General features: G+C 45.4%; 1 protein-coding gene across 1 annotated transcript in view; it reads right to left on the minus strand.

Annotated features, from left to right (window-relative positions):
- LOC148481522 (protein kinase C-binding protein NELL1-like) overlaps window positions 1-25863 on the minus strand; it is a 326609-nt gene extending 300746 nt beyond the window's left edge. The window contains exons 1-2 of the mRNA XM_088453297.1: window positions 25801-25863; window positions 23185-23299 (exon numbers count right to left, since the gene is read on the minus strand). Coding sequence (XP_088309423.1) covers window positions 23185-23299; window positions 25801-25863 — 178 coding nt within the window. The remainder of the gene's footprint in view (window positions 1-23184; window positions 23300-25800) is intronic.
- Between the last annotated feature and the right edge of the window lie 549 nt (window positions 25864-26412).

Consider the following 26412-nt stretch of genomic DNA (forward strand, 5'->3'; position numbering starts at 1 on the left):
TGTGTCTCACCTGTGTGCTCAGTATATGTCCAGCACTGATACGAGCGGTGTTCCCATTAATCCGCTCGCCTCTGTACTGTACATGTCTCACCTGTGTGCTCAGTATATGTCCAGCACTGATACAAGCGGTGTTCCCATTAATCCGCAGGCCTCTGTACTGTGCATGTCTCTCACCTGTGTGCTAAGTATGTCCAGCACTGATACAAGCGGTGTTCCCATTAATCTGCTTGCCTCTGTACTGTTCATGTGTCTCACCTGTGTGCTCAGTATATGTCCAGCACTGATACAAGCGGTGTTCCCATTAATCCGCTCGCCTCTGTACTGTGCATGTGTCTCACCTGTGTGCTCAGTATATGTCCAGCACTGATACAAGCGGTGTTCCCATTAATCCGCTCACCTCTGTACTGTGCATGTCTCTCACCTGTGTGCTCAGTATATGTCCAGCACTGATACAAGCGGTGTTCCCATTAATCCGCAGGCCTCTGTACTGTGCATGTCTCTCACCTGTGTGCTCAGTATATGCCCAGCACTGATACAAGCGGTGTTCCCATTAATCCGCAGGCCTCTGTACTGTTCATGTGTCTCACCTGTGTGCTCAGTATATGTCCAGCACTGATACAAGCGGTGTTCCCATTAATCCGCAGGCCTCTGTACTGTGCATGTGTCTCACCTGTGTGCTCAGTATATGTCCAGCACTGATACAAGCGGTGTTCCCATTAATCCGCTCGCCTCTGTACTGTGCATGTCTCTCACCGTGTGCTCAGTATATGTCCAGCACTGATACAAGCGGTGTTCCCATTAATCCGCTCGCCTCTGTACTGTGCATGTGTCTCACCTGTGTGCTCAATATATGTCCAGCACTGATACAAGCGGAGTTCCCATTAATCCGCTCGCCTCTGTACTGTGCATGTCTCTCACCTGTGTGCTCAGTATATGTCCAGCACTGAAACAAGCGGTGTTCCCATTAATCCGCTCGCCTCTATACTGTGCATGTGTCTCACCTGTGCGCTCAGTATATGTCCAGCACTGATACAAGCGGTGTTCCCATTAATCCGCTCATCTCTGTACTGTGCATGTGTCTCCCCTGTGCGCTCAGTATATGTCCAGCACTGATACAAGCGGTGTTCCCATTAATCCGCTCGCCTCTGTACTGTGCATGTGTCTCCCCTGTGTGCTCAGTATATGTCCAGCACTGATACAAGCGGTGTTCCCATTAATCCGCAGGCCTCTGTACTGTGCATGTCTCTCACCTTTGTGCTCAGTATATGTCCAGCACTGATACAAGCGGTGTTCCCATTTATCCGCTCGCCTCTGTACTGTGCATGTCTCTCACCTGTGTGCTCAGTATATGTCCAGCACTGATACAAGCGGTGTTCCCATAATCCGCTCGCCTCTGTACTGTGCATGTCTCTCACCTGTGTGCTCAGTATATGTCCAGCACTGATACAAGCGGTGTTCCCATTAATCCGCTCGCCTCTGTACTGTGCATGTGTCTCACCTGTGCGCTCAGTATATGTCCAGCACTGATACAAGCGGTGTTCCCATTAATCCGCTCGCATCTGTACTGTGCATGTGTCTCCCCTGTGTGCTCAGTATATGTCCAGCACTGATACAAGCGGTGTTCCCATTAATCCGCTCGCCTCTGTACTGTGCATGTCTCTCCCCTGTGTGCTCAGTATATGTCCAGCACTGATACAAGCGGTGTTCCCATTAATCCGCTCGCCTCTGTACTGTGCATGTCTCTCACCTGTGTGCTCAGTATATGTCCAGCACTGATACAAGCGGTGTTCCCATTAATCCGCTTGCCTCTGTACTATACATGTCTCTCACCTGTGTGCTCAGTATATGTCCAGCACTGATACAAGCGGTGTTCCCATTAATCCGCTCGCCTCTGTACTGTGCATGTCTCTCACCTGTGTGCTAAGTATGTCCAGCACTGATACAAGCGGTGTTCCCATTAATCCGCTTGCCTCTGTACTGTACATGTCTCTCACCTGTGTGCTCAGTATATGTCCAGCACTGATACAAGCGGTGTTCCCATTAATCCGCAGGCCTCTGTACTGTGCATGTCTCTCACCTGTATGCTAAGTATGTCCAGCACTGATACAAGCGGTGTTCCCATTAATCCGCTCGCCTCTGTACTGTGCATGTGTCTCACCTGTGTGCTCAGTATATGTCCAGCACTGATACGAGCGGTGTTCCCATTAATCCGCTCGCCTCTGTACTGTACATGTCTCACCTGTGTGCTCAGTATATGTCCAGCACTGATACAAGCGGTGTTCCCATTAATCCGCAGGCCTCTGTACTGTGCATGTCTCTCACCTGTGTGCTAAGTATGTCCAGCACTGATACAAGCAGTGTTCCCATTAATCCGCAGGCCTCTGTACTGTGCATGTCTCTCACCTGTGTGCTAAGTATGTCCAGCACTGATACAAGCAGTGTTCCCATTAATCCGCTCGCCTCTGTACTGTTCATGTGTCTCACCTGTGTGCTCAGTATATGTCCAGCACTGATACAAGCAGTGTTCCCATTAATCCGCTCGCCTCTGTACTGTGCATGTCTCTCACCTGTGTGCTCAGTATATGTCCAGCACTGATACAAGCGGTGTTCCTATTAATCCGCTCGCCTCTGTACTGTGCATGTCTCTCATCTGTGTGCTCATTATATGTCCAGCACTGATACAAGCGGTGTTCCCATTAATCCGCTCGCCTCTGTACTGTGCATGTCTCTCACCTGTGTGCTCAGTATATGTCCAGCACTGATACAAGCGGTGTTCCCATTAATCCGCAGGCCTCTGTACTGTGCATGTCTCTCACCTGTGTGCTCAGTATATGTCCAGCACTGATACAAGCGGTGTTCCCATTAATCCGCAGGCCTCTGTACTGTTCATGTGTCTCACCTGTGTGCTCAGTATATGTCCAGCACTGATACAAGCGGTGTTCCTATTAATCCGCAGGCCTCTGTACTGTGCATGTCTCTCACCTGTGTGCTCAGTATATGTCCAGCACTGATACAAGCGGTGTTCCCATTAATCCGCTCGCCTATGTACTGTGCATGTGTCTCCCCTGTGTGCTCAGTATATGTCCAGCACTGATACAAGCGGTGTTCCCATTAATCCGCTCGCCTCTGTACTGTGCATGTCTCTCACCTGTGTGCTCAGTATATGTCCAGCACTGATACAAGCGGTGTTCCCATTAATCCGCAGGCCTCTGTACTGTGCATGTGTCTCACCTGTTTGCTCAGTATATGTCCAGCACTGATACAAGCGGTGTTCCCATTAATCCGCTCGCCTCTGTACTGTGCATGTCTGTCACCTGTGTGCTCAGTATATGTCCAGCACTGATACAAGCGGTGTTCCCATTAATCCGCTCGCCTCTGTACTGTGCATGTGTCTCCCCTGTGTGCTCAGTATATGTCCAGCACTGATACAAGCGGTGTTCCCATTAATCCGCTCGCCTCTGTACTGTGCATGTCTCTCACCTGTGTGCTCAGTATATGTCCAGCACTGATACAAGCGGTGTTCCCATTAATCCGCAGGCCTCTGTACTGTGCATGTGTCTCACCTGTGTGCTCAGTATATGTCCAGCACTGATACAAGCGGTGTTCCCATTAATCCGCTCGCCTCTGTACTGTGCATGTGTCTCACCTGTGTGCTCAGTATATGTCCAGCACTGATACAAGCGGTGTTCCCATTAATCCGCAGGCCTCTGTACTGTGCATGTCTCTCACCTGTGTGCTCAGTATATGTCCAGCACTGATACAAGCGGTGTTCCCATTAATCCGCTCGCCTCTGTACTGTACATGCCTCTCACCTGTGTGCTCAGTATATGTCCAGCACTGATACAAGCGGTGTTCCCATTAATCCGCAGGCCTCTGTACTGTACATGCCTCTCACCTGTGTGCTCAGTATATGTCCAGCACTGATACAAGCGGTGTTCCCATTAATCCGCTCGCCTCTGTACTGTGCATGTGTCTCACCTGTGTGCTCAGTATATGTCCAGCACTGATACAAGCGGTGTTCCCATTAATCCACTCGCCTCTGTACTGTGCATGTCTCACCTGTGTGCTCAGTATATGTCCAGCACTGATACAAGCGGTGTTCCCATTAATCCGCTCGCCTCTGTACTGTACATGTCTCTCACCTGTGTGCTCAGTATATGTCCAGCACTGAACACTAATACTAAACATCGCTCCAGCACCGGCACGCCTGAGCTGCTAGGACCAGGGAAGGTTCTGCAGATGACACCTCGGGCAGCCGGGCTTCCATTGTCAGCATCTGTACATTTATCTCTTCAGAAGGCGCTAATCAGAAATATGGTAAAATATAATCCATAGTATGGATTAACGTAATTTAGTTTAATTGACTGTAGCATCGCTTTCTTGCATCTTAATTACAACGACCCACAAATCATTGTACAGAACGTACCATTAGTGGGATGGAATAATTACCCACAGATGCTAAATGCCTCATTTCTATTTGTTTCAGGAAGGAGACGTCTGACAGGATTCAGTATGATTTACATGGCCGGCGGCAGCCCAACAAGGAGGAAAATCCTGATCGTCCCAAGGTAAGTATTCACTAACCTAATTCTACCCCCTAACCCTCCCTTAGGGGTGCCTAACCCTAACATTCCCCCCCAGTGCCTAACCCTAATCCCCCCTCTAAGTGCCTAACCCTAACCTCCCCCTAAATGCCTAACCCTAGTCCCCCCTCTAAGTGCCTAAACCTAACCCCCCCTCCCCCGCCGCCTAACCCTAAGTCCCCCGGGGGGTGCCTATCCCTAACCTCCCCCCCGGGGGGTGCCTAACCCTAACCCTCCCTTCCCCTAGCCTAAACCTAACCTCCCGGGGGGGGTGCCTAACCCTAACCCTCCCTTCCCCTAGCCTAAACCTAACCTCCCAGGGGGGGGTGCCTAACCCTAACCCTCCCTTCCCCTAGCCTAAACCTAACCTCCCGGGGGGGTGCCTAACCCTAAGTCCCCCCCCCCGGGAACCCTAAACCTAACCCCCCCCAGCGGCTGTCCGCGGCCTTCGCCCGGCTTACCTTCGATCAGTGATCAGCAAGCCGGGTGTCAGTCTCCAGGCGTAATGAAAAGGACAGGCGTCGGGATTTCGACGCCTGTCATTTAACCCTTGCCGGGATTAGACAGTCGGGAAGCCGATGGATGGAATCCCGACCGCCGGCTTCCCGACTGTCTAATCCCGTCTCACAAATGCTGCGGTACCATCAGTCAACAAGATCAGTGTTATTCTCCGGTCGTCACTTTGTAGTAATTGCCGTGTAATGCCCTTGCCCTCTCCTGCCTGGGCAACTGCTAGCATTCAGCAACCTGCAGACCCGGGACAGATCCCCTTCAGACCACGGCGCTGACCCGAGTTATTCCCAGGTCGGCATCGTTCACACTACAAACGGTTGCAATGGAACTGGTCTGCCTGCGATTGAAGTTGACAAATCTCCATCCTGCAAACGAGACCCGGGTTGGACGACACAGGTCACCCATTTACACTGCAGGGTTACATGGGTCATTCCTGTGTTAAACCCTGCAAACTACCCAGGTTGGAATGCTGGGTCACTCGACCAGGGAGTCCAACCATGGCCCCTTTAACACCATGCAATAACCCGGGTTTTAGCTGTGGTGTTATAGGGGTATGATTCTGCTGGATCCATTTATTCCTCCTAACACCTTTCCTGTCTCATCGCGCTCGGCTCATTCAGCCGCAAGGGATTCGCTCACTATTTTTATTCAGTTTTCAAGTGTTTGTTTTTCTTACAGCAATCAATGTACAAATGTAAGATGGAGAAACATGGTACTATGCGTGGGCAAGTAATCATCGCTTCTCTGGACTAAAGTCCGGCAGGGGGGCTCAGAATTATATTAGGGAACGTATGGATGATGCTACCTGTGCTCAGTGGTCACCACAATGCATGAAATCTGGTTATTACCACCCCCTGTACATGTGGCCCGTACCATACACACAGATGTGGTCCTTTTGTGATCGGGCTGAATAACCAGATTGCGGGACGTGTTATCACGGTTAGAACACAAACCATCCAGATATATGAGGGCAGGTCTGGCAATGTTGGAGATTGTGTACGGCTCAGTAGGTGCATGAATGATCCCGGCCAAGGCCACCAGGCTGGAGTGCTGACCAGCATGATCTCCCTGATCTGAGACACCCAGATCACCAACCTGCCAGCTGATCTTGTTGCCTGGCTCTCAGGGCTGGGTGTCAGGATTGTCCTGTGTGTGCCAAGCACAATGAGATATTTCACTCAAAGTGGAGTCGAACACATTAAGGCGCCTCCCCGGCACAGAAATCTGGTGATGGCTCTCCCCTGGCAATCGCTGCTTAAGTAGAAGACAGAGGGGGTCATTCAGACCCGCTCGTGAGCATCAGTACGCTCGCAAGCGGGTCGATGTTCCCCACTGCGCATGCGCACGACGGAGGGAGCTCCGTCGTGCGCATGTGCGAGACCCGGGGAGCAACGGGCTTTCCATCGCTCCGGGTCTCGCACCAAAGGGGGCGGGCTGTCGATGTTGATTGACAGCACGCCCCCTTTGGTGGGCGTGCCTGCCAGACGGAGGCGTTCCCATGGGAACGCCTACCGTCTGAAGCCGGCCCCACTGACATCACTAGTGATGTCAGTGGGAGTGATTTTGGCTCTGACAGAGCCAAAATCACTCCAGGGCTTGTGGCAGGGAGACCCTACCGCAGGGTCTCCGTCGCAAGTCTGATGGTCGCGATGGTCAAGACCATCGCAACCATCTTTTTGGCCGCTCGCATAAGCTGTGGGTGGTCACCCACAGCTATACGAGCGGCCAGGAGGCCGCTCCATTTTCATGGAGGAGGGCCCTGATTCAGAGTGAGCGCTCTGGTCAGAGCGTTCAGCTCTGAATCAGGCCCAGAGCCAGGACCAGCGCTAGAGAGGCCCGATGGGTAAGATTCAAAAGTTCAACAAACAAAGACAAACCCACACTAGGCCTCATACTGTCCGTTCAGCTATGTAAGGTATATGGGGAAGTAACAAAATCTCTGCACCATATAGATGCTGCTCTGCCGATTGGGAAACCCACCTATAGATCTGGCCAGGAATTTATACCTAGACGCAGTTAAGTAAAATTTAACTTGGCTGAAACAGTGATGCGTAAAATACCAGATTCATTTCGCACTGCCAGGCGTGTGTCCATGTGCTGAGTGATTTGGTTGTGCTACAGATACGGGCGCACAGCGAGATCACAGCAGCCACTGTATATACACCCCTACCCCCTAACCAAATCAATGCATGTTTAAAAATATGACTGTACCTAGAATGTAAGTTACATTGTATAAGAGTCACTAATGTACTATGTACAAAGATAAACAAAAATATCAACAGAAATGAAGCCATTTACACCAAGGCTTGGGCCATGGGGGCAGGGGGCAGGGGGGGGGGAGTTTCCCTTAAGCAAATTAAACTTCCTGCCTAAAGGCCCCCCCCATACACGGTGTGATATGCCCCTTGTGATACGACAACCGATCCGGTGGCCAACATATAGGGCAGTCCCCACACATGGGTGTAGTAGGTATTACCGACGGCTGCGGCAGCCCGGCAAGGGTGAAGATCCCGATCGTCCCTAAGGTAAGTATCGTTAACCTAATTCTACCCCCTAACCCTAACCCTCCCTTAGGGGTGCCTAACCCTAACCTACCCCCAAATGCCTAACCCTAATCCCCCCTCTAAGTGCCTAAACCTAACCCACCCTTCCCCGCTGCCTAAACCTAACCCACCCTTCCCCGCTGCCTAAACCTAAGTCCCCCGGGGGGGTGCCTAACCCTAACCCCCCCCCTCGCCCGCTGCCTAAACCTAACCCACCCTTCCCCGCTGCATAAACCTAAGTCCCCCGGGGGGGTGCCTAACCCCCCCTTCCCCTAGCCTACACCTAACCCTCCCGGGGGGGGTGCCTGACCCTAAGTCTCCTCAAGAGCCCTAAACCTAACCCTCCCCCCCCGCGCTGGTCTTCCGGCGTATAGTTAATGACAGGCGTCGAGTTTTCGACGAATGTCATTAGTACCACGCCGGGATTAGTCTGGGAGAGTCTGGAAGCCGGCGGTCGGCATTTAGAACGTCGGCTCCCAGACTACATCCCCCACACATGGAGCGATCTGCTGCCCGGCTGCCCGATATGCCCTCACCCCCCTCCATACTGCGGCATGGGATTGTACATCGCATCACCAGATCTTATGTACAGCATGTAAGATCTGGAGGAGCGATGTACAATCACACGGGAGCACGCACTGGCCGATATCATGCTCACACGCGGTCCGATATAGCAGCAATATCGTACCGTGTATGGGATCGGCTGCTATATGGCACCGTGTACGAGATCGGCTGCTATATGGCACCGTGTATGGGATCGGCTGCTATATCGCACAGTGTATGGGATCGGCTGCTATATCGCACCGTGTATGGGATCGGCTGCTATATCGCACCGTGTATGGGATCGGCTGCTATATCGCACCGTGTATGGGATCGGCTGCTATATCGCACCGTGTATGGGATCGGCTGCTATATCGCACCGTGTATGGGATCGGCTGCTATATCGCACCGTGTATGGGATCGGCTGCTATATCGCACCGTGTATGGGATGGGCTGCTATATCGCACCGTGTATGGGATCGGCTGCTATATCGCACCGTGTATGGGATCGGCTGCTATATCTCACCGTGTATGGGATCGGCTGCTATATGGCACCGTGTATGGGATCGGCTGCTATATCGCACCGTGTATGGGATCGGCTGCTATATCGCACCGTGTATGGGATCGGCTGCTATATCGCACCGTGTATGGGATCGGCTGCTATATCGCACCGTGTATGGGATCGGCTGCTATATCGCACCGTGTATGGGATCGGCTGCTATATCGCACCGTGTATGGGATCGGCTGCTATATCGGACCGTGTATGGGATCGGCTGCTATATCGCACCGTGTATGGGATCGGCTGCTATATCGCACCGTGTATGGGATCGGCTGCTATATCGTACCGTGTATGGGATCGGCTGCTATATCGCACCGTGTATGGGATCGGCTGCTATATCTCACCGTGTATGGGATCGGCTGCTATATCGCACCGTGTATGGGATCGGCTGCTATATCGCACCGTGTATGGGATCGGCTGCTATATCGCACCGTGTATGGGATCGGCTGCTATATCGTACAGTGTATGGGATCGGCTGCTATATCGCACCGTGTATGGGATCGGCTGCTATATCGCACCGTGTATGGGATCGGCTGCTATATCGCACCGTGTATGGGATCGGCTGCTATATCGCACCGTGTATGGGATCGGCTGCTATATCGCACCGTGTATGGGATCGGCTGCTATATCGCACCGTGTATGGGATCGGCTGCTATATCGCACCGTGTATGGGATCGGCTGCTATATCGCACCGTGTATGGGATCGGCTGCTATATCGCACCGTGTATGGGATCGGCTGCTATATCGCACCGTGTATGGGATCGGCTGCTATATCGCACCGTGTATGGGATCGGCTGCTATATCGCACCGTGTATGGGATCGGCTGCTATATCGGACCGTGTATGGGATCGGCTGCTATATGGCACCGTGTATGTGATCGGCTGCTATATGGCACCGTGTATGTGATCGGCTGCTATATCGCACCGTGTATGGGATCGGCTGCTATATCGCACCGTGTATGGGATCGGCTGCTATATCGCACCGTGTATGGGATCGGCTGCTATATCGCACCGTGTATGGGATGGGCTGCTTTATCGCACCGTGTATGGGATCGGCTGCTATATCGCACCGTGTATGGGATGGGCTGCTTTATCGCACCGTGTATGGGATCGGCTTATAGAGAAATAGGTTGAGGTAACACACAATATATACACAATATATACACAATACATACAAGCCTCTGCTATTGCATCTGTCGGTGTATGACAGGGTCAGGGTTCAGTGACTGAATAAAGGGTAGTTATCATCCTGGGTGCCCCTAGTTACTTCTGATAAGATGGACATTTCAAGATGAAGATTTAATTTAAAGTGTAATGCTGGGTACACACTTTCTAATCTGCCTGTCAATGGTGGCACTCCCAGACACCCGGAAAAGTGAGCAAGTCTCCCGCACCCACCTACATCCACCTGCACCCCCCACGAACCCCCTCCAACCGCTCGCACTCCCCCACAGCCACACACTTACAGGGCACAATTGGGCGGTCTGGGGGTCCGATGACGCGATGGGTGCTGAATCGCGTCATCGTAGCCACACCCCCTACTATACAATGCCTGTTTTCTCTGCAATGTATAGCAGGGGGTGCCCCGAAGACATGATTGTGCAGCCGCGTCCCCTGGACCACCCACTTTCACGCGGCCCCTCTGTGCTGATCTGAGGAGGGGGCAGCAAAGTAGGTAAGTATGCAGTACACACAGCCAGACATACCGATGTACCTGGATGATATATCAGCACCGGCTGTGCTGCAGTACCAACCTAATGTCTGTGAATGATATTAGTCAGACATATCGGGTGTACACACCTGCCGACTGCACTGACTTCTACTATCTACATAATAGATTCAATTACCAAATAACCAACTGTAACTGCTATACTGTAACTGTCACTGTTATACTGTAACTGTCACTGCTATACTGTAACTGTCACTGCTATACTGTAACTGTCACTGCTATATTGTAACTGTCACTGCTATACTGTAACTGTCACTGCTATATTGTAACTGTCACTGCTATACTGTAACTGTCACTGCTATATTGTAACTGTCACTGTTATATTGTAACTGTCACTGCTATATTGTAACTGTCACTGTTATACTGTAACTGTCACTGTTATACTGTAACTGTCACTGCTATACTGTAACTGTCACTGTTATACTGTAACTGTCACTGCTATACTGTAACTGTCACTGCTATATTGTAACTGTCACTGCTATATTGTAACTGTCACTGCTATACTGTAACTGTCACTGCTATACTGTAACTGTCACTGTTATACTGTAACTGTCACTGCTATATTGTAACTGTCACTGCTATACTGTAACTGTCACTGCTATATTGTAACTGTCACTGTTATATTGTAACTGTCACTGCTATATTGTAACTGTCACTGTTATATTGTAACTGTCACTGCTATACTGTAACTGTCACTGTTATACTGTAACTGTCACTGCTATACTGTAACTGTCACTGCTATACTGTAATTGTCACTGCTATATTGTAACTGTCACTGTTATACTGTAACTGTCACTGCTATACTGTAACTGTCACTGCTATATTGTAACTGTCACTGTTATACTGTAACTGTCACTGCTATATTGTAACTGTCACTGCTATACTGTAACTGTCACTGCTATATTGTAACTGTCACTGTTATACTGTAACTGTCACTGCTATATTGTAACTGTCACTGCTATACTGTAACTGTCACTGCTATACTGTAACTGTCACTGTTATACTGTAACTGTCACTGCTATATTGTAACTGTCACTGTTATACTGTAACTGTCACTGTTATACTGTAACTGTCACTGCTATACTGTAACTGTCACTGCTATATTGTAACTGTCACTGTTATACTGTAACTGTCACTGCTATACTGTAACTGTCAGTGTTATACTGTAACTGTCACTGCTATACTGTAACTGTCACTGTTATATTGTAACTGTCACTGCTATACTGTAACTGTCACTGTTATACTGTAACTGTCACTGCTATATTGTAACTGTCACTGTTATACTGTAACTGTCACTGCTATACTGTAAATGTCACTGCTATACTGTAACTGTCACTGCTATACTGTAACTGTCACTGCTATATTGTAACTGTCACTGCTATACTGTAACTGTCACTGCTATATTGTAACTGTCACTGTTATACTGTAACTGTCACTGCTATACTGTAACTGTCACTGTTATACTGTAACTGTCACTGCTATACTGTAACTGTCACTGCTATACTGTAGCTGTCACTGTTATATTGTAGCTGTCACTGCTATATTGTAACTGTCACTGTTATACTGTAACTGTCACTGCTATACTGTAACTGTCACTGCTATATTGTAACTGTCACTGTTATATTGTAACTGTCACTGCTATATTGTAACTGTCACTGTTATACTGTAACTGTCACTGTTATACTGTAACTGTCACTGCTATACTGTAACTGTCACTGCTATACTGTAACTGTCACTGCTATATTGTAACTGTCACTGCTATATTGTAACTGTCACTGCTATACTGTAACTGTCACTGCTATACTGTAACTGTCACTGTTATACTGTAACTGTCACTGCTATATTGTAACTGTCACTGCTATACAGTAACTGTCACTGCTATACAGTAACTGTCACTGTTATATTGTAACTGTCACTGCTATATTGTAACTGTCACTGTTATATTGTAACTGTCACTGCTATACTGTAACTGTCACTGTTATACTGTAACTGTCACTGCTATACTGTAACTGTCACTGCTATACTGTAATTGTCACTGCTATATTGTAACTGTCACTGTTATACTGTAACTGTCACTGCTATACTGTAACTGTCACTGCTATATTGTAACTGTCACTGTTATACTGTAACTGTCACTGCTATATTGTAACTGTCACTGCTATACTGTAACTGTCACTGCTATATTGTAACTGTCACTGTTATACTGTAACTGTCACTGCTATATTGTAACTGTCACTGCTATACTGTAACTGTCACTGCTATATTGTAACTGTCACTGTTATACTGTAACTGTCACTGCTATATTGTAACTGTCACTGTTATACTGTAACTGTCACTGTTATATTGTAACTGTCACTGTTATACTGTAACTGTCACTGTTATACTGTAACTGTCACTGCTATACTGTAACTGTCACTGCTATATTGTAACTGTCACTGTTATACTGTAACTGTCACTGCTATACTGTAACTGTCAGTGTTATACTGTAACTGTCACTGCTATACTGTAACTGTCACTGTTATATTGTAACTGTCACTGCTATACTGTAACTGTCACTGTTATACTGTAACTGTCACTGCTATACTGTAACTGTCACTGCTGTACTGTAACTGTCACTGCTGTACTGTAACTGTCACTGCTATATTGTAACTGTCACTGCTATACTGTAACTGTCACTGCTATATTGTAACTGTCACTGTTATACTGTAACTGTCACTGCTATATTGTAACTGTCACTGCTACACTGTAACTGTCACTGCTACATTGTAACTGTCACTGTTATACTGTAACTGTCACTGCTATACTGTAACTGTCACTGTTATACTGTAACTGTCACTGCTATATTGTAACTGTCACTGCTATACTGTAACTGTCACTGTTATACTGTAACTGTCACTGCTATACTGTAACTGTCACTGCTATATTGTAACTGTCACTGTTATACTGTAACTGTCACTGTTATATTGTAACTGTCACTGCTATACTGTAACTGTCACTGTTATACTGTAACTGTCACTGCTATACTGTAACTGTCACTGCTATACTGTAACTGTCACTGCTAGATTGTAACTGTCACTGCTATACTGTAACTGTCACTGCTATACTGTAACTGTCACTGCTATACTGTAACTGTCACTGCTATACTGTAACTGTCACTGTTATACTGTAACTGTCACTGTTATATTGTAACTGTCACTGCTATACTGTAACTGTCACTGCTATATTGTAACTGTCACTGCTATACTGTAACTGTTATATTGTAACTGTCACTTTTATACTGTAACTGTCACTGCTATATTGTAACTGTCACTGCTATATTGTAACTGTCACTGCTATACTGTAACTGTTATATTGTAACTGTCACTTTTATACTGTAACTGTCACTGCTATATTGTAACTGTCACTGCTATACTGTAACTGTCACTGTTATATTGTAACTGTCACTTTTATACTGTAACTGTCACTGCTATACTGTAACTGTCACTGTTATATTGTAACTGTCACTGTTATATTGTAACTGTCACTTTTATACTGTAACTGTCACTTTTATACTGTAACTGTCACTGCTATATTGTAACTGTCACTGTTATATTGTAACTGTCACTGCTATACTGTAACTGTCACTGCTAGATTGTAACTGTCACTGCTATACTGTAACTGTCACTGCTAGATTGTAACTGTCACTGCTAGATTGTAACTGTCACTGCTATATTGTAACTGTCACTGCTATACTGTAACTGTTATATTGTAACTGTCACTTTTATACTGTAACTGTCACTGCTATATTGTAACTGTCACTGCTATATTGTAACTGTCACTGCTATACTTTAACTGTCACTGTTATATTGTAACTGTCACTTTTATACTGTAACTGTCACTGCTATATTGTAACTGTCACTGTTATATTGTAACTGTCACTGTTATACTGTAACTGTCACTGCTATATTGTAACTGTCACTGTTATACTGTAACTGTCACTGCTATACTGTAACTGTCACTGCTAGATTGTAACTGTCACTGCTATACTGTAACTGTCACTGTTATACTGTAACTGTCACTGCTATACTGTAACTGTCACTTTTATACTGTAACTGTCACTGCTATATTGTAACTGTCACTGTTATACTGTAACTGTCACTGCTATACTGTAACTGTCACTGCTATATTGTAACTGTCACTGTTATATTGTAACTGTCACTGCTATATTGTAACTGTCACTGCTATATTGTAACTGTCACTGTTATACTGTAACTGTCACTGCTATACTGTAACTGTCACTGTTATACTGTAACTGTCACTTTTATACTGTAACTGTCACTGTTATATTGTAACTGTCACTGCTATACTGTAACTGTCACTGTTATACTGTAACTGTCACTTTTATACTGTAACTGTCACTGCTATATTGTAACTGTCACTGTTATACTGTAACTGTCACTGCTATACTGTAACTGTCACTTTTATACTGTAACTGTCACTTTTATACTGTAACTGTCACTGCTATACTGTAACTGTCACTGCTATACTGTAACTGTCACTGCTAGATTGTAACTGTCACTGCTATACTGTAACTGTCACTGCTAGATTGTAACTGTCACTGTTATATTGTAACTGTCACTGCTATACTGTAACTGGCACTGTTATACTGTAACTGTCACTTTTATACTGTAACTGTCACTGCTATACTGTAACTGTCACTGTTATACTGTAACTGTCACTGCTATACTGTAACTGTCACTGTTATACTGTAACTGTCACTGCTATACTGTAACTGTCAGTGTTATATTGTAACTGTCACTGTTATACTGTAACTGTCATTGCTATACTGTAACTGTCACTGCTATATTGTAACTGTCACTGCTATACTGTAACTGTCACTGTTATACTGTAACTGTCACTGCTATACTGTAACTGTCACTGCTATACTGTAACTGTCACTGTTATACTGTAACTGTCACTGCTATACTGTAACTGTCACTGTCATATTGTAACTGTCACTGCTATACTGTAACTGTCACTGTTATACTGTAACTGTCACTGCTATACTGTAACTGTCACTGTTATACTGTAACTGTCACTGCTATACTGTAACTGTCACTTATACTGTAACTGTCACTGCTATACTGTAACTGTCACTGTTATACTGTAACTGTCACTGTTATACTGTAACTGTCACTGCTATACTGTAACTGTCACTGTTATACTGTAACTGTCACTGCTATATTGTAACTGTCACTGTTATACTGTAACTGTCACTGCTATACTGTAACTGTCACTGCTATACTGTAACTGTCACTGTTATACTGTAACTGTCACTGCTGTATTGTAACTGTCACTGTTGTACTGTAACTGTCACTGCTGTACTGTAACTGTCACTGTTGTACTGTAACTGTCACTGCTTTACTGTAACTGTCACTGCTATACTGTAACTGTCACTGCTATACTGTAACTGTCACTGTTATATTGTAACTGTCACTGCTATACTGTAACTGTCACTGTTATACTGTAACTGTCACTGCTATACTGTAACTGTCACTGTTATACTGTAACTGTCACTGCTATACTGTAACTGTCACTGCTATATTGTAACTGTCACTGCTATACTGTAACTGTCACTGTTATACTGTAACTGTCACTGCTATACTGTAACTGTCACTGTTATATTGTAACTGTCACTGCTATACTGTAACTGTCACTGTTATACTGTAACTGTCACTGCTATACTGTAACTGTCACTGCTATATTGTAACTGTCACTGTTATACTGTAACTGTCACTGCTATACTGTAACTGTCACTGTTATACTGTAACTGTCACTGCTATACTGTAACTGTCACTGTTATACTGTAACTGTCACTGCTATACTGTAACTGTCACTGTTATACTGTAACTGTCACTGCTATACTGTAACTGTCACTGTTATACTGTAACTGTCACTGCTATACTGTAACTGTCACTGTTATACTGTAACTGTCACTGTTATACTGTAACTGTCACTGCTATACTGTAACTGTCACTGTTATACTGTAACTGTCACTGCTATACTGTAACTGTCACTGTTATATTGTAACTGTCACTGCTGTATTGTAACTGTCACTGCTATACTGTAACTGTCACTGCTATACTGTAACTATCACTGCTATATTGTAACTGTCACTGCTATACTGTAACTGTCACTGTTATATTGTAACTGTCACTGCTATATTGTAACTGTCACTGCTATACTGTAACTGTCACTGTTATACTGTAACTGTCACTGTTATACTGTAACTGTCACTGCTATACTGTAACTGTCACTGTTATACTGTAACTGTCACTGCTATATTGTAACTGTCACTGCTATACTGTAACTGTCACTGTTATACTGTAACTGTCACTGCTATACTGTAACTGTCACTGTTATACTGTAACTGTCACTGTTATATTGTAACTGTCACTGCTATACTGTAACTGTCACTGCTATATTGTAACTGTCACTGCTATACTGTAACTGTTATATTGTAACTGTCACTTTTATACTGTAACTGTCACTGCTATATTGTAACTGTCACTGCTATATTGTAACTGTCACTGCTATACTGTAACTGTTATATTGTAACTGTCACTTTTATACTGTAACTGTCACTGCTATATTGTAACTGTCACTGCTATACTGTAACTGTCACTGTTATATTGTAACTGTCACTTTTATACTGTAACTGTCACTGCTATACTGTAACTGTCACTGTTATATTGTAACTGTCACTGTTATATTGTAACTGTCACTTTTATACTGTAACTGTCACTTTTATACTGTAACTGTCACTGCTATATTGTAACTGTCACTGTTATATTGTAACTGTCACTGCTATACTGTAACTGTCACTGCTATACTGTAACTGTCACTGCTAGATTGTAACTGTCACTGCTATACTGTAACTGTCACTGCTAGATTGTAACTGTCACTGCTAGATTGTAACTGTCACTGCTATATTGTAACTGTCACTGTTATACTGTAACTGTTATATTGTAACTGTCACTTTTATACTGTAACTGTCACTGCTATATTGTAACTGTCACTGCTATATTGTAACTGTCACTGCTATACTTTAACTGTCACTGTTATATTGTAACTGTCACTTTTATACTGTAACTGTCACTGCTATATTGTAACTGTCACTGTTATATTGTAACTGTCACTGTTATACTGTAACTGTCACTGCTATATTGTAACTGTCACTGTTATACTGTAACTGTCACTGCTATACTGTAACTGTCACTGCTAGATTGTAACTGTCACTGCTATACTGTAACTGTCACTGTTATACTGTAACTGTCACTGCTATACTGTAACTGTCACTGCTATATTGTAACTGTCACTTTTATACTGTAACTGTCACTGCTATATTGTAACTGTCACTGTTATACTGTAACTGTCACTGCTATACTGTAACTGTCACTGCTATATTGTAACTGTCACTGTTATATTGTAACTGTCACTGCTATATTGTAACTGTCACTGTTATACTGTAACTGTCACTGCTATACTGTAACTGTCACTGTTATACTGTAACTGTCACTTTTATACTGTAACTGTCACTGTTATATTGTAACTGTCACTGCTATACTGTAACTGTCACTTTTATACTGTAACTGTCACTGCTATATTGTAACTGTCACTGTTATACTGTAACTGTCACTGCTATACTGTAACTGTCACTTTTATACTGTAACTGTCACTGCTATACTGTAACTGTCACTGCTATACTGTAACTGTCACTGCTATATTGTAACTGTCACTGTTATATTGTAACTGTCACTGCTATACTGTAACTGTCACTGTTATACTGTAACTGTCACTTTTATACTGTAACTGTCACTGCTATACTGTAACTGTCACTGTTATACTGTAACTGTCACTGCTATACTGTAACTGTCACTGTTATACTGTAACTGTCACTGCTATACTGTAACTGTCAGTGTTATATTGTAACTGTCACTGTTATACTGTAACTGTCACTGCTATACTGTAACTGTCACTGCTATATTGTAACTGTCACTGCTATACTGTAACTGTCACTGTTATACTGTAACTGTCACTGCTATACTGTAACTGTCACTGCTCTACTGTAACTGTCACTGTTATACTGTAACTGTCACTGCTATACTGTAACTGTCACTGTCATATTGTAACTGTCACTGCTATACTGTAACTGTCACTGTTATACTGTAACTGTCACTGCTATACTGTAACTGTCACTGTTATACTGTAACTGTCACTGCTATACTGTAACTGTCACTGTTATACTGTAACTGTCACTGCTATACTGTAACTGTCACTGTTATACTGTAACTGTCACTGCTATACTGTAACTGTCACTGTTATACTGTAACTGTCACTGCTATATTGTAACTGTCACTGTTATACTGTAACTGTCACTGCTATACTGTAACTGTCACTGCTATACTGTAACTGTCACTGTTATACTGTAACTGTCACTGCTATATTGTAACTGTCACTGTTGTACTGTAACTGTCACTGCTGTACTGTAACTGTCACTGTTGTACTGTAACTGTCACTGCTTTACTGTAACTGTCACTGCTATACTGTAACTGTCACTGCTATACTGTAACTGTCACTGTTATATTGTAACTGTCACTGCTATACTGTAACTGTCACTGTTATACTGTAACTGTCACTGCTATACTGTAACTGTCACTGTTATACTGTAACTGTCACTGCTATACTGTAACTGTCACTGCTATATTGTAACTGTCACTGCTATACTGTAACTGTCACTGTTATACTGTAACTGTCACTGCTATACTGTAACTGTCACTGTTATATTGTAACTGTCACTGCTATACTGTAACTGTCACTGTTATACTGTAACTGTCACTGCTATACTGTAACTGTCACTGCTATATTGTAACTGTCACTGTTATACTGTAACTGTCACTGTTATACTGTAACTGTCACTGCTATACTGTAACTGTCCCTGCTATACTGTAACTGTCACTGCTATACTGTAACTGTCACTGTTATACTGTAACTGTCACTGTTATACTGTAACTGTCACTGCTATACTGTAACTGTCACTGCTATACTGTAACTGTCACTGTTATACTGTAACTGTCACTGCTATACTGTAACTGTCACTGTTATATTGTAACTGTCACTGCTGTATTGTAACTGTCACTGCTATACTGTAACTGTCACTGCTATACTGTAACTATCACTGCTATATTGTAACTGTCACTGCTATACTGTAACTGTCACTGTTATATTGTAACTGTCACTGCTATATTGTAACTGTCACTGCTATATTGTAACTGTCACTGCTATACTGTAACTGTCACTGTTATACTGTAACTGTCACTGTTATACTGTAACTGTCACTGCTATACTGTAACTGTCACTGTTATACTGTAACTGTCACTGCTATATTGTAACTGTCACTGCTATATTGTAAAGTTGCCTATTGGCTCTATCCCTACCATGTGACTTATCAGTGCCTCATTATTTCAATTCAACCAATCCCAATACTTGAAATATGACTTATCCGGCACATCAGTTGCTGTCATTTGGCCAGGCCCCTTGGCAACGCCTGTTACCATGGAAACAATTTGTGGATACAATTACTATTTCCATGGTAACGTGTATCTAGGGAGTGTCAGTTATTTCCTTGCAGCATTCCTGTAAATGGCCGCAGCAGCCGTGCTGATTTTGGGGTGGAAGTCCTATGTCAGGCTGGTACAGTAAGATGGGGTATAGTACCTACCTAGCACCGGTACAGTAAGATGGGGTACAGTACCTTCCTTAGCACCGGTACAGTAAGATAGGGTACAGTACCTTCCTTAGCAACGGTACAGTAAAATGGGGTAAAGTACCTACCTAGCACCGGTACAGTAAGATGGGGTACAGTACCTACCTAGGGCTGGTACAGTAAGATGGGGTACAGTACCTACCTAGCACCGGTACAGTAAGATGGGGTACAGTACCTTCCTTAGCACCGGTACAGTAAGATGGGGTACAGTACCTACCTAGGGCTGGTACAGTAAGATGGGGTACAGTACCTACCTAGCACCGGTACAGTAAGATGGGGTACAGTACCTTCCTTAGCAACGGTACAGTAAGATGGGGTACAGTACCTACCTAGCACCGGCACAGTAAGATGGGGTACAGCACCTACCTAGCACCGGTACAGTAAGATGGGGTACAGTACCTACCTAGCACCGGTACAGTAAGATGGGGTACAGCACCTACCTAGCACCGGTACAGTAAGATGGGGTACAGCACCTACCTAGCACTGGTACAGTAAGATGGTGTACAGTACCTTCCTTAGCACCGGTACAGTAAGATGGGGTACAGTACCTACCTAGCACCGGTACAGTAAGATGGGGTACAGTACCTTCCTTAGCAACGGTACAGTAAGATGGGGTACAGTACCTACCTAGCACCGGCACAGTAAGATGGGGTACAGCACCTACCTAGCACCGGTACAGTAAGATGGGGTACAGTACCTACGTAGCACCGGTACAGTAAGATGGGGTACAGCACCTACCTAGCACCGGTACAGTAAGATGGGGTACAGCACCTACCTAGCACCGGTACAGCAAGATGGGGTACAGTACCTACCTAGCACCGGTACAGTAAGATGAGGTACAGTACCTACCACCTTTACAGTAAGATGGGGTACAGTACCTACCTAGCACCGGCACAGTAAGATGGGGTACAACACCTACATAGCACCGGCACAGTAAGATGGGGTACAGTACCAACCTAGCACCGGTACAGTAAGATGGGGTACAGTACCTACCTAGCACCGGTACAGTAAGATGGGGTACAGCACCTACCTAGCACCGGCACAGTAAGATGGGGTACAGCACCTACCTAGCACCGGCACAGTAAGATGGGGTATAGTACCTACCTAGCACCGGCACAGTAAGATGGGGTACAGTACCTACCTAGCACCGGCACAGTAAGATGGGGTACAGCACCTACCTAGCACCGGCACAGTAAGATGGGGTACAGTACCTACCTAGCACCGGTACAGTAAGATGGGGTACAGTACCTACCTAGCACCATCATTTCATTTAGGTAAAATCTTTTCTTACAAGTGATATCTGAGTGGAGTTGTTACCAGACTGTGCTAGAACAGCCAAAGTGTCAGTCACTCCTGAACGCTGTGACACATTCTCCTCCCTGCTCTCAATTAAAGTAAAAGATGATGAAGTTGGTGCCAAATCTGGATCCTCACTACACTCGCCTGGGGCAAACCAGAGGCCGAACTGTCACAATCAATTAATTAGTAGGATTTCAGCTGTGAGGAAGGAAAGTAATTAGCACGATTACTAACGCTTAGTAACTGATTGGAATTCCAGCGCTGTGTAATAAGCCAGTCACCATTCATTTTCTGGACAATAAAACACATAACGGCTCTGAGGAATCTAGTAAAGCTCAACAGTCGACAAGTATATTTACAGAAATGTGCTTATCTGGCAGCCATCCACCAGTCATATACCGTCATTACCCCAGTCATTTACCGTCATTCCACCAGTCATTTACCGTCATTACCCTGACCTGCACTGAGATAAGCCCAGCCTGTATCTGACTGCAGCCTCTGCTCATATACAGTATATACACAACTGACTCTTCTCATCCCAAAATGCCTACTGACACTTGGTGGCCGATATCACTGACACTTGGGGTCCCCGTATCATTGGCACACTGACACTTGGGGTCCCTGGTATCATTGGTACACTGACTCTTGGGGTCCCCGTATCATTGGCACACTGACTCTTGGGGTCCCCGTATCATTGGTACACTGACACTTGGGGTCCCCGTATAATTGGCACACTGACACTTGGGGTCCCCGTATCATTGGCACACTGACACTTGGGGTCCCCGTATCATTGGTACACTGACACTTGGGATCCCCATATAATTGGCACACTGACACTTGGGATCCCCGTATCATTGGCACACTGACTCTTGGGGTCCCCGTATCATTGGCACACTGACACTTGGGATCCCTTATCATTGGCACACTGACACTTGGGATCCCTTTTCATTGGCACACTGACACTTGGGATCCCTTATCATTGGCACATCGACACTTGGGATCCCTTATCATTGGCACATCGACACTTGGGATCCCCATATAATTGGCACACTGACACTTGGGATCCCCATATAATTGGCACACTGACACTTGGGATCCCCATATAATTGGCACACTGACACTTGGGGTCCCCGTATCATTGGCACACTGACTCTTGTGGTCCCCGTATCATTGGCACACTGGCACTTGGGATCCCTTATCATTGGCACACTGACACTTGGGATCCCTTATCATTGGCACACTGACACTTGGGATCCCTTATCATTGGTACACTGACACTTGGGGTCCCTTATCATTGGTACACTGACACTTGGGGTCCCCATATGATTGGCACACTGACACTTGGGGTCCCCATATGATTGGCACACTGACACTTGGGGTCCCCATATGATTGGCACACTGACACTTGGGGTCCCCATATGATTGGCACTCTGACACTTGGGGTCCCCATATGATTGGCACACCGACACTTGGGGTCCCCATATGATTGGCACACTGATACTTGGGGTCCCCATATGATTGGCACACTGACACTTAAACCATCTCACATCACTGGCACAGTCCTGCTGTCTGCATTGTATTATATCAGCCTTTGATGTAAATAATAGAATTTTACCTTTCTCACAGTGAGATCCTGTAAATCCAGGGGGACAAGCACATTTGTTAGGGGCCACACAAGTCCCACCATACCGGCACTCCCCCTCGCAGAATGCTACAAAGAAAGGAAAGATCTATAAGCAACATTATAACAACATTTCTTGTGTGAGTCACAGCATAAATCCAGCATGTATGTAACGTCGTACGTAGGAGCTCTGCTGGCTTCTGGGGTCATTATGGTAACCTTGGGCTGAATGAGCAATGTGGCAGCTTCACGTCATGTAATTCAATGAAAGTATGGTAATAATTAGATTAAATGAAGCGAGATGTTTCTGGGGTTACACTGCGTATAAATAACAACACTTAACCATGGGCACAGCGAGTGCAATATTGCTACAAAATAAAGTCTATCCCTGATTATAGTGAGAATGTGCAACTGGTCTGGTCACATAGACCATATAACAGGTGTATTCCTATAGGGGGTAAACAATCCATGGAACAGTAAATAATCATCTTTATATGAGTGATAGGGCATGGTTATCTTTGGTATAGATAAGACAATTATAAGACGTGATTTACACTTGTGGGTTGTTATTATTATTATTATTATTATTATCATTTATCTAGTGTCAGCATATTGTACCCAGCTGGGCACAGGAGTCACAACACTCGCTGGCATGTCGGGGGCCAGGCAGGTGCCAGCCTCCTCTCACCTGCCCCAAGTATATGGTACCATCTGAGACGAGGCTCTCAAGAGTAATGGCCCTATCAGTGCTGGGCAATCTCAGAATGTTAAATACATTTGTACTAGTCCCTGCTCCAGAGCTTACACTCTAAATTCCATACCGCAGCCAGAGAGCAACCAATTACCTTACATGTATGGTGTTAGACAGTGGGAGGAAACTACAGCACAAAGGTGAATCAACAGGAGATGCATGAGATGGGGCCCAGCAGTGCTAGATCACCCCCCATGTCCCTCTGAGTCCCAAGCTCTGCTCCTATCACCCAGCACAGGCACAGGGGGCACATGAGCCACTCGGGAAAGGCCAGATGCAGTTATCATGAATGAGTAGGGCCCGGGGTCCAGAGCAGAGTCACACGGACGCTACCCGAATTTTGTTGAGGGGCCTAGCGATGTTCCACCCCTGTTGGAGCTCCCAGGTTACTTCCACCCAATACGGGAAGGACATAAAAACAGACTGTGATGGATGGGGAGGGGACAATACACTATGGGGTCTATTTACTAAGCAGTGTTAGGAGACAGAGTGAAAAGTGATAAGGTGCCAACCAATCAGCTCCCAACTGTCATTTTACAAACACAGCCTGTGAGATGACAGTTGGGAGCTGATTGGCTGGCACCTTATTACTTTTCACTCTGTCTCCTAACACTGCTTAGTAAATAGACCCCTATATTACATTTTCTCCTCTGTAGTAGAAAGTGAGAATAAAACTGATCAATGTGTTTTACCGTAACGCTCCATTTAGGAATATATACATTTTGAGAAGTGCTTGTTCTCATTTACAAGCCTATTACATGACGATTAGAGAGTCATAAATCCCCGTCAGCCTCACCCAATCACACTCTGACCGTCTCTATTCCGGAGGGTCTCCCCTAATTATCCAGCGGGACCTTTATACAGTAATATAACGCTGCCCCAGTCTCGCTGTCAGTGAGCCTCTGAGCTCTACATACCATAGTTTACCCTTATAGCAAAATGCAAATGAGGATTACTGCCGCACTGTAATTCACTGCACGTCGGGCTATTTTGTGTCCATGCTGGAAATAATTACTGTGTTTATTTATGATGCTCTTTGTCAAGTGCCGCTCTGTACATAACGCACACAATTCACCTGCTACAGCGCACGATAAACTACACATATCCCCCAGCAACCAGCAACTTTCTATTCTAAATCTATATTTACACCCCCTGATTATTTCATTATTTCCTGATTAAATAGATTTGTACAATACATTAATACAGATAATGTGCAGAATGAAACATGGATATTGCGGCCTGTTGTAAAACGGAGAAGATATATTGCGCGCTGCGCATGTTAACGTCTACGCTGCTTCGTTTTGTTGCGGAGAACACCTGACAGTCGGTTTATGGTTTAGATCTGGATAAAAATAAATTCTATTCATATTTGAAATAATGCGGCATAATGTTCAGCAGACAGCGTTTACCGCACAGCGTTCCGTGTCAGACTTACGCTATGAAGAAGCACATTTAAAGTAAGTGACGTGACCCCCCAGACTAGGCCCAGGCACAGGAATTAGATAGTATGGGGGATGGGAAAAGGGGCAGGTGGCATATAAGTGCCCAGGTTTGTGGGGTAAGTATGGTACAGAAGGGCTGTCCCTTGGATTGGGCCTATGGTGATGCTGTGTTGATGGACAGGCTGCTGGGGTAGGAGTAGCCTATTAGAAGCCAGGGGCTGGGCTTGCTATAGTGGGAGGTGTCTGTTCCTCTTTGCAGTTTGAGGTCCCCACAATTGACTCAGGCTAAGGGGGAAATGTATAGGCTTAATAATATAAATTAACTTGTTCTATGTGCTTTGTCCTGTCTGTAGTGATGCAGGGAACTGTTGCAGCAGAACTGAGACCGACCTCCCCTCTCCTCTGCTAGCCAGTTACCGTCCCGATTGCGCTACACAAGTTACGGATGGCGATTGAAGTGTTCACCATCAATGGTGCCATCAGTGTTTAACATCGATAGTATGAAAGCATCTACGGAATGCTGTGGCTGGGACACGGTGGGTCAATCATGGGAGGTGGGTGCTGTGCCAGTGGGTGGGGCAAAGCGGTTGGCCAAATGACAGAGGGCGGGGCTAAGTGGCGTGCCTCCTGCGCTGAGAGAAAAACAACATTTTTGCGATCTCTGCCATTGATGGTCGAGAAACATCAGATCCCCAACATCGATGATAAAGCCATCGGTGGCTAGCCATTAATGGATGATGGGCATCAATGACGCAAGGCAAGAGGCAGCATCTGATGGCTGAGGCACACAGGGGTCTCGGAGAGAGATAAAGTGGATGGAGATAAACTACCAATCAATCAGCTCCTAACTGTCATTTTTTCGAAGACAGCCTGCAACATGACAGGAGCTGATTGGCTGGTACTTTATCCCCCTCCAAAGGCTTAGTACATAAACCCCACAGTACCCTTCCAATGTTCTGCATGGAAAAATGGGTATGTCATTGGCCTCTAAGCCAGTCTACAGGGGCACAACTGGCTCTATAGTTCCCT

The sequence above is a fragment of the Taudactylus pleione genome, unplaced genomic scaffold (assembly GCF_031769625.1).
Source record: "Taudactylus pleione unplaced genomic scaffold, aTauple2 ptg000577l, whole genome shotgun sequence".
Lineage (NCBI taxonomy): Eukaryota > Metazoa > Chordata > Amphibia > Anura > Myobatrachidae > Taudactylus > Taudactylus pleione.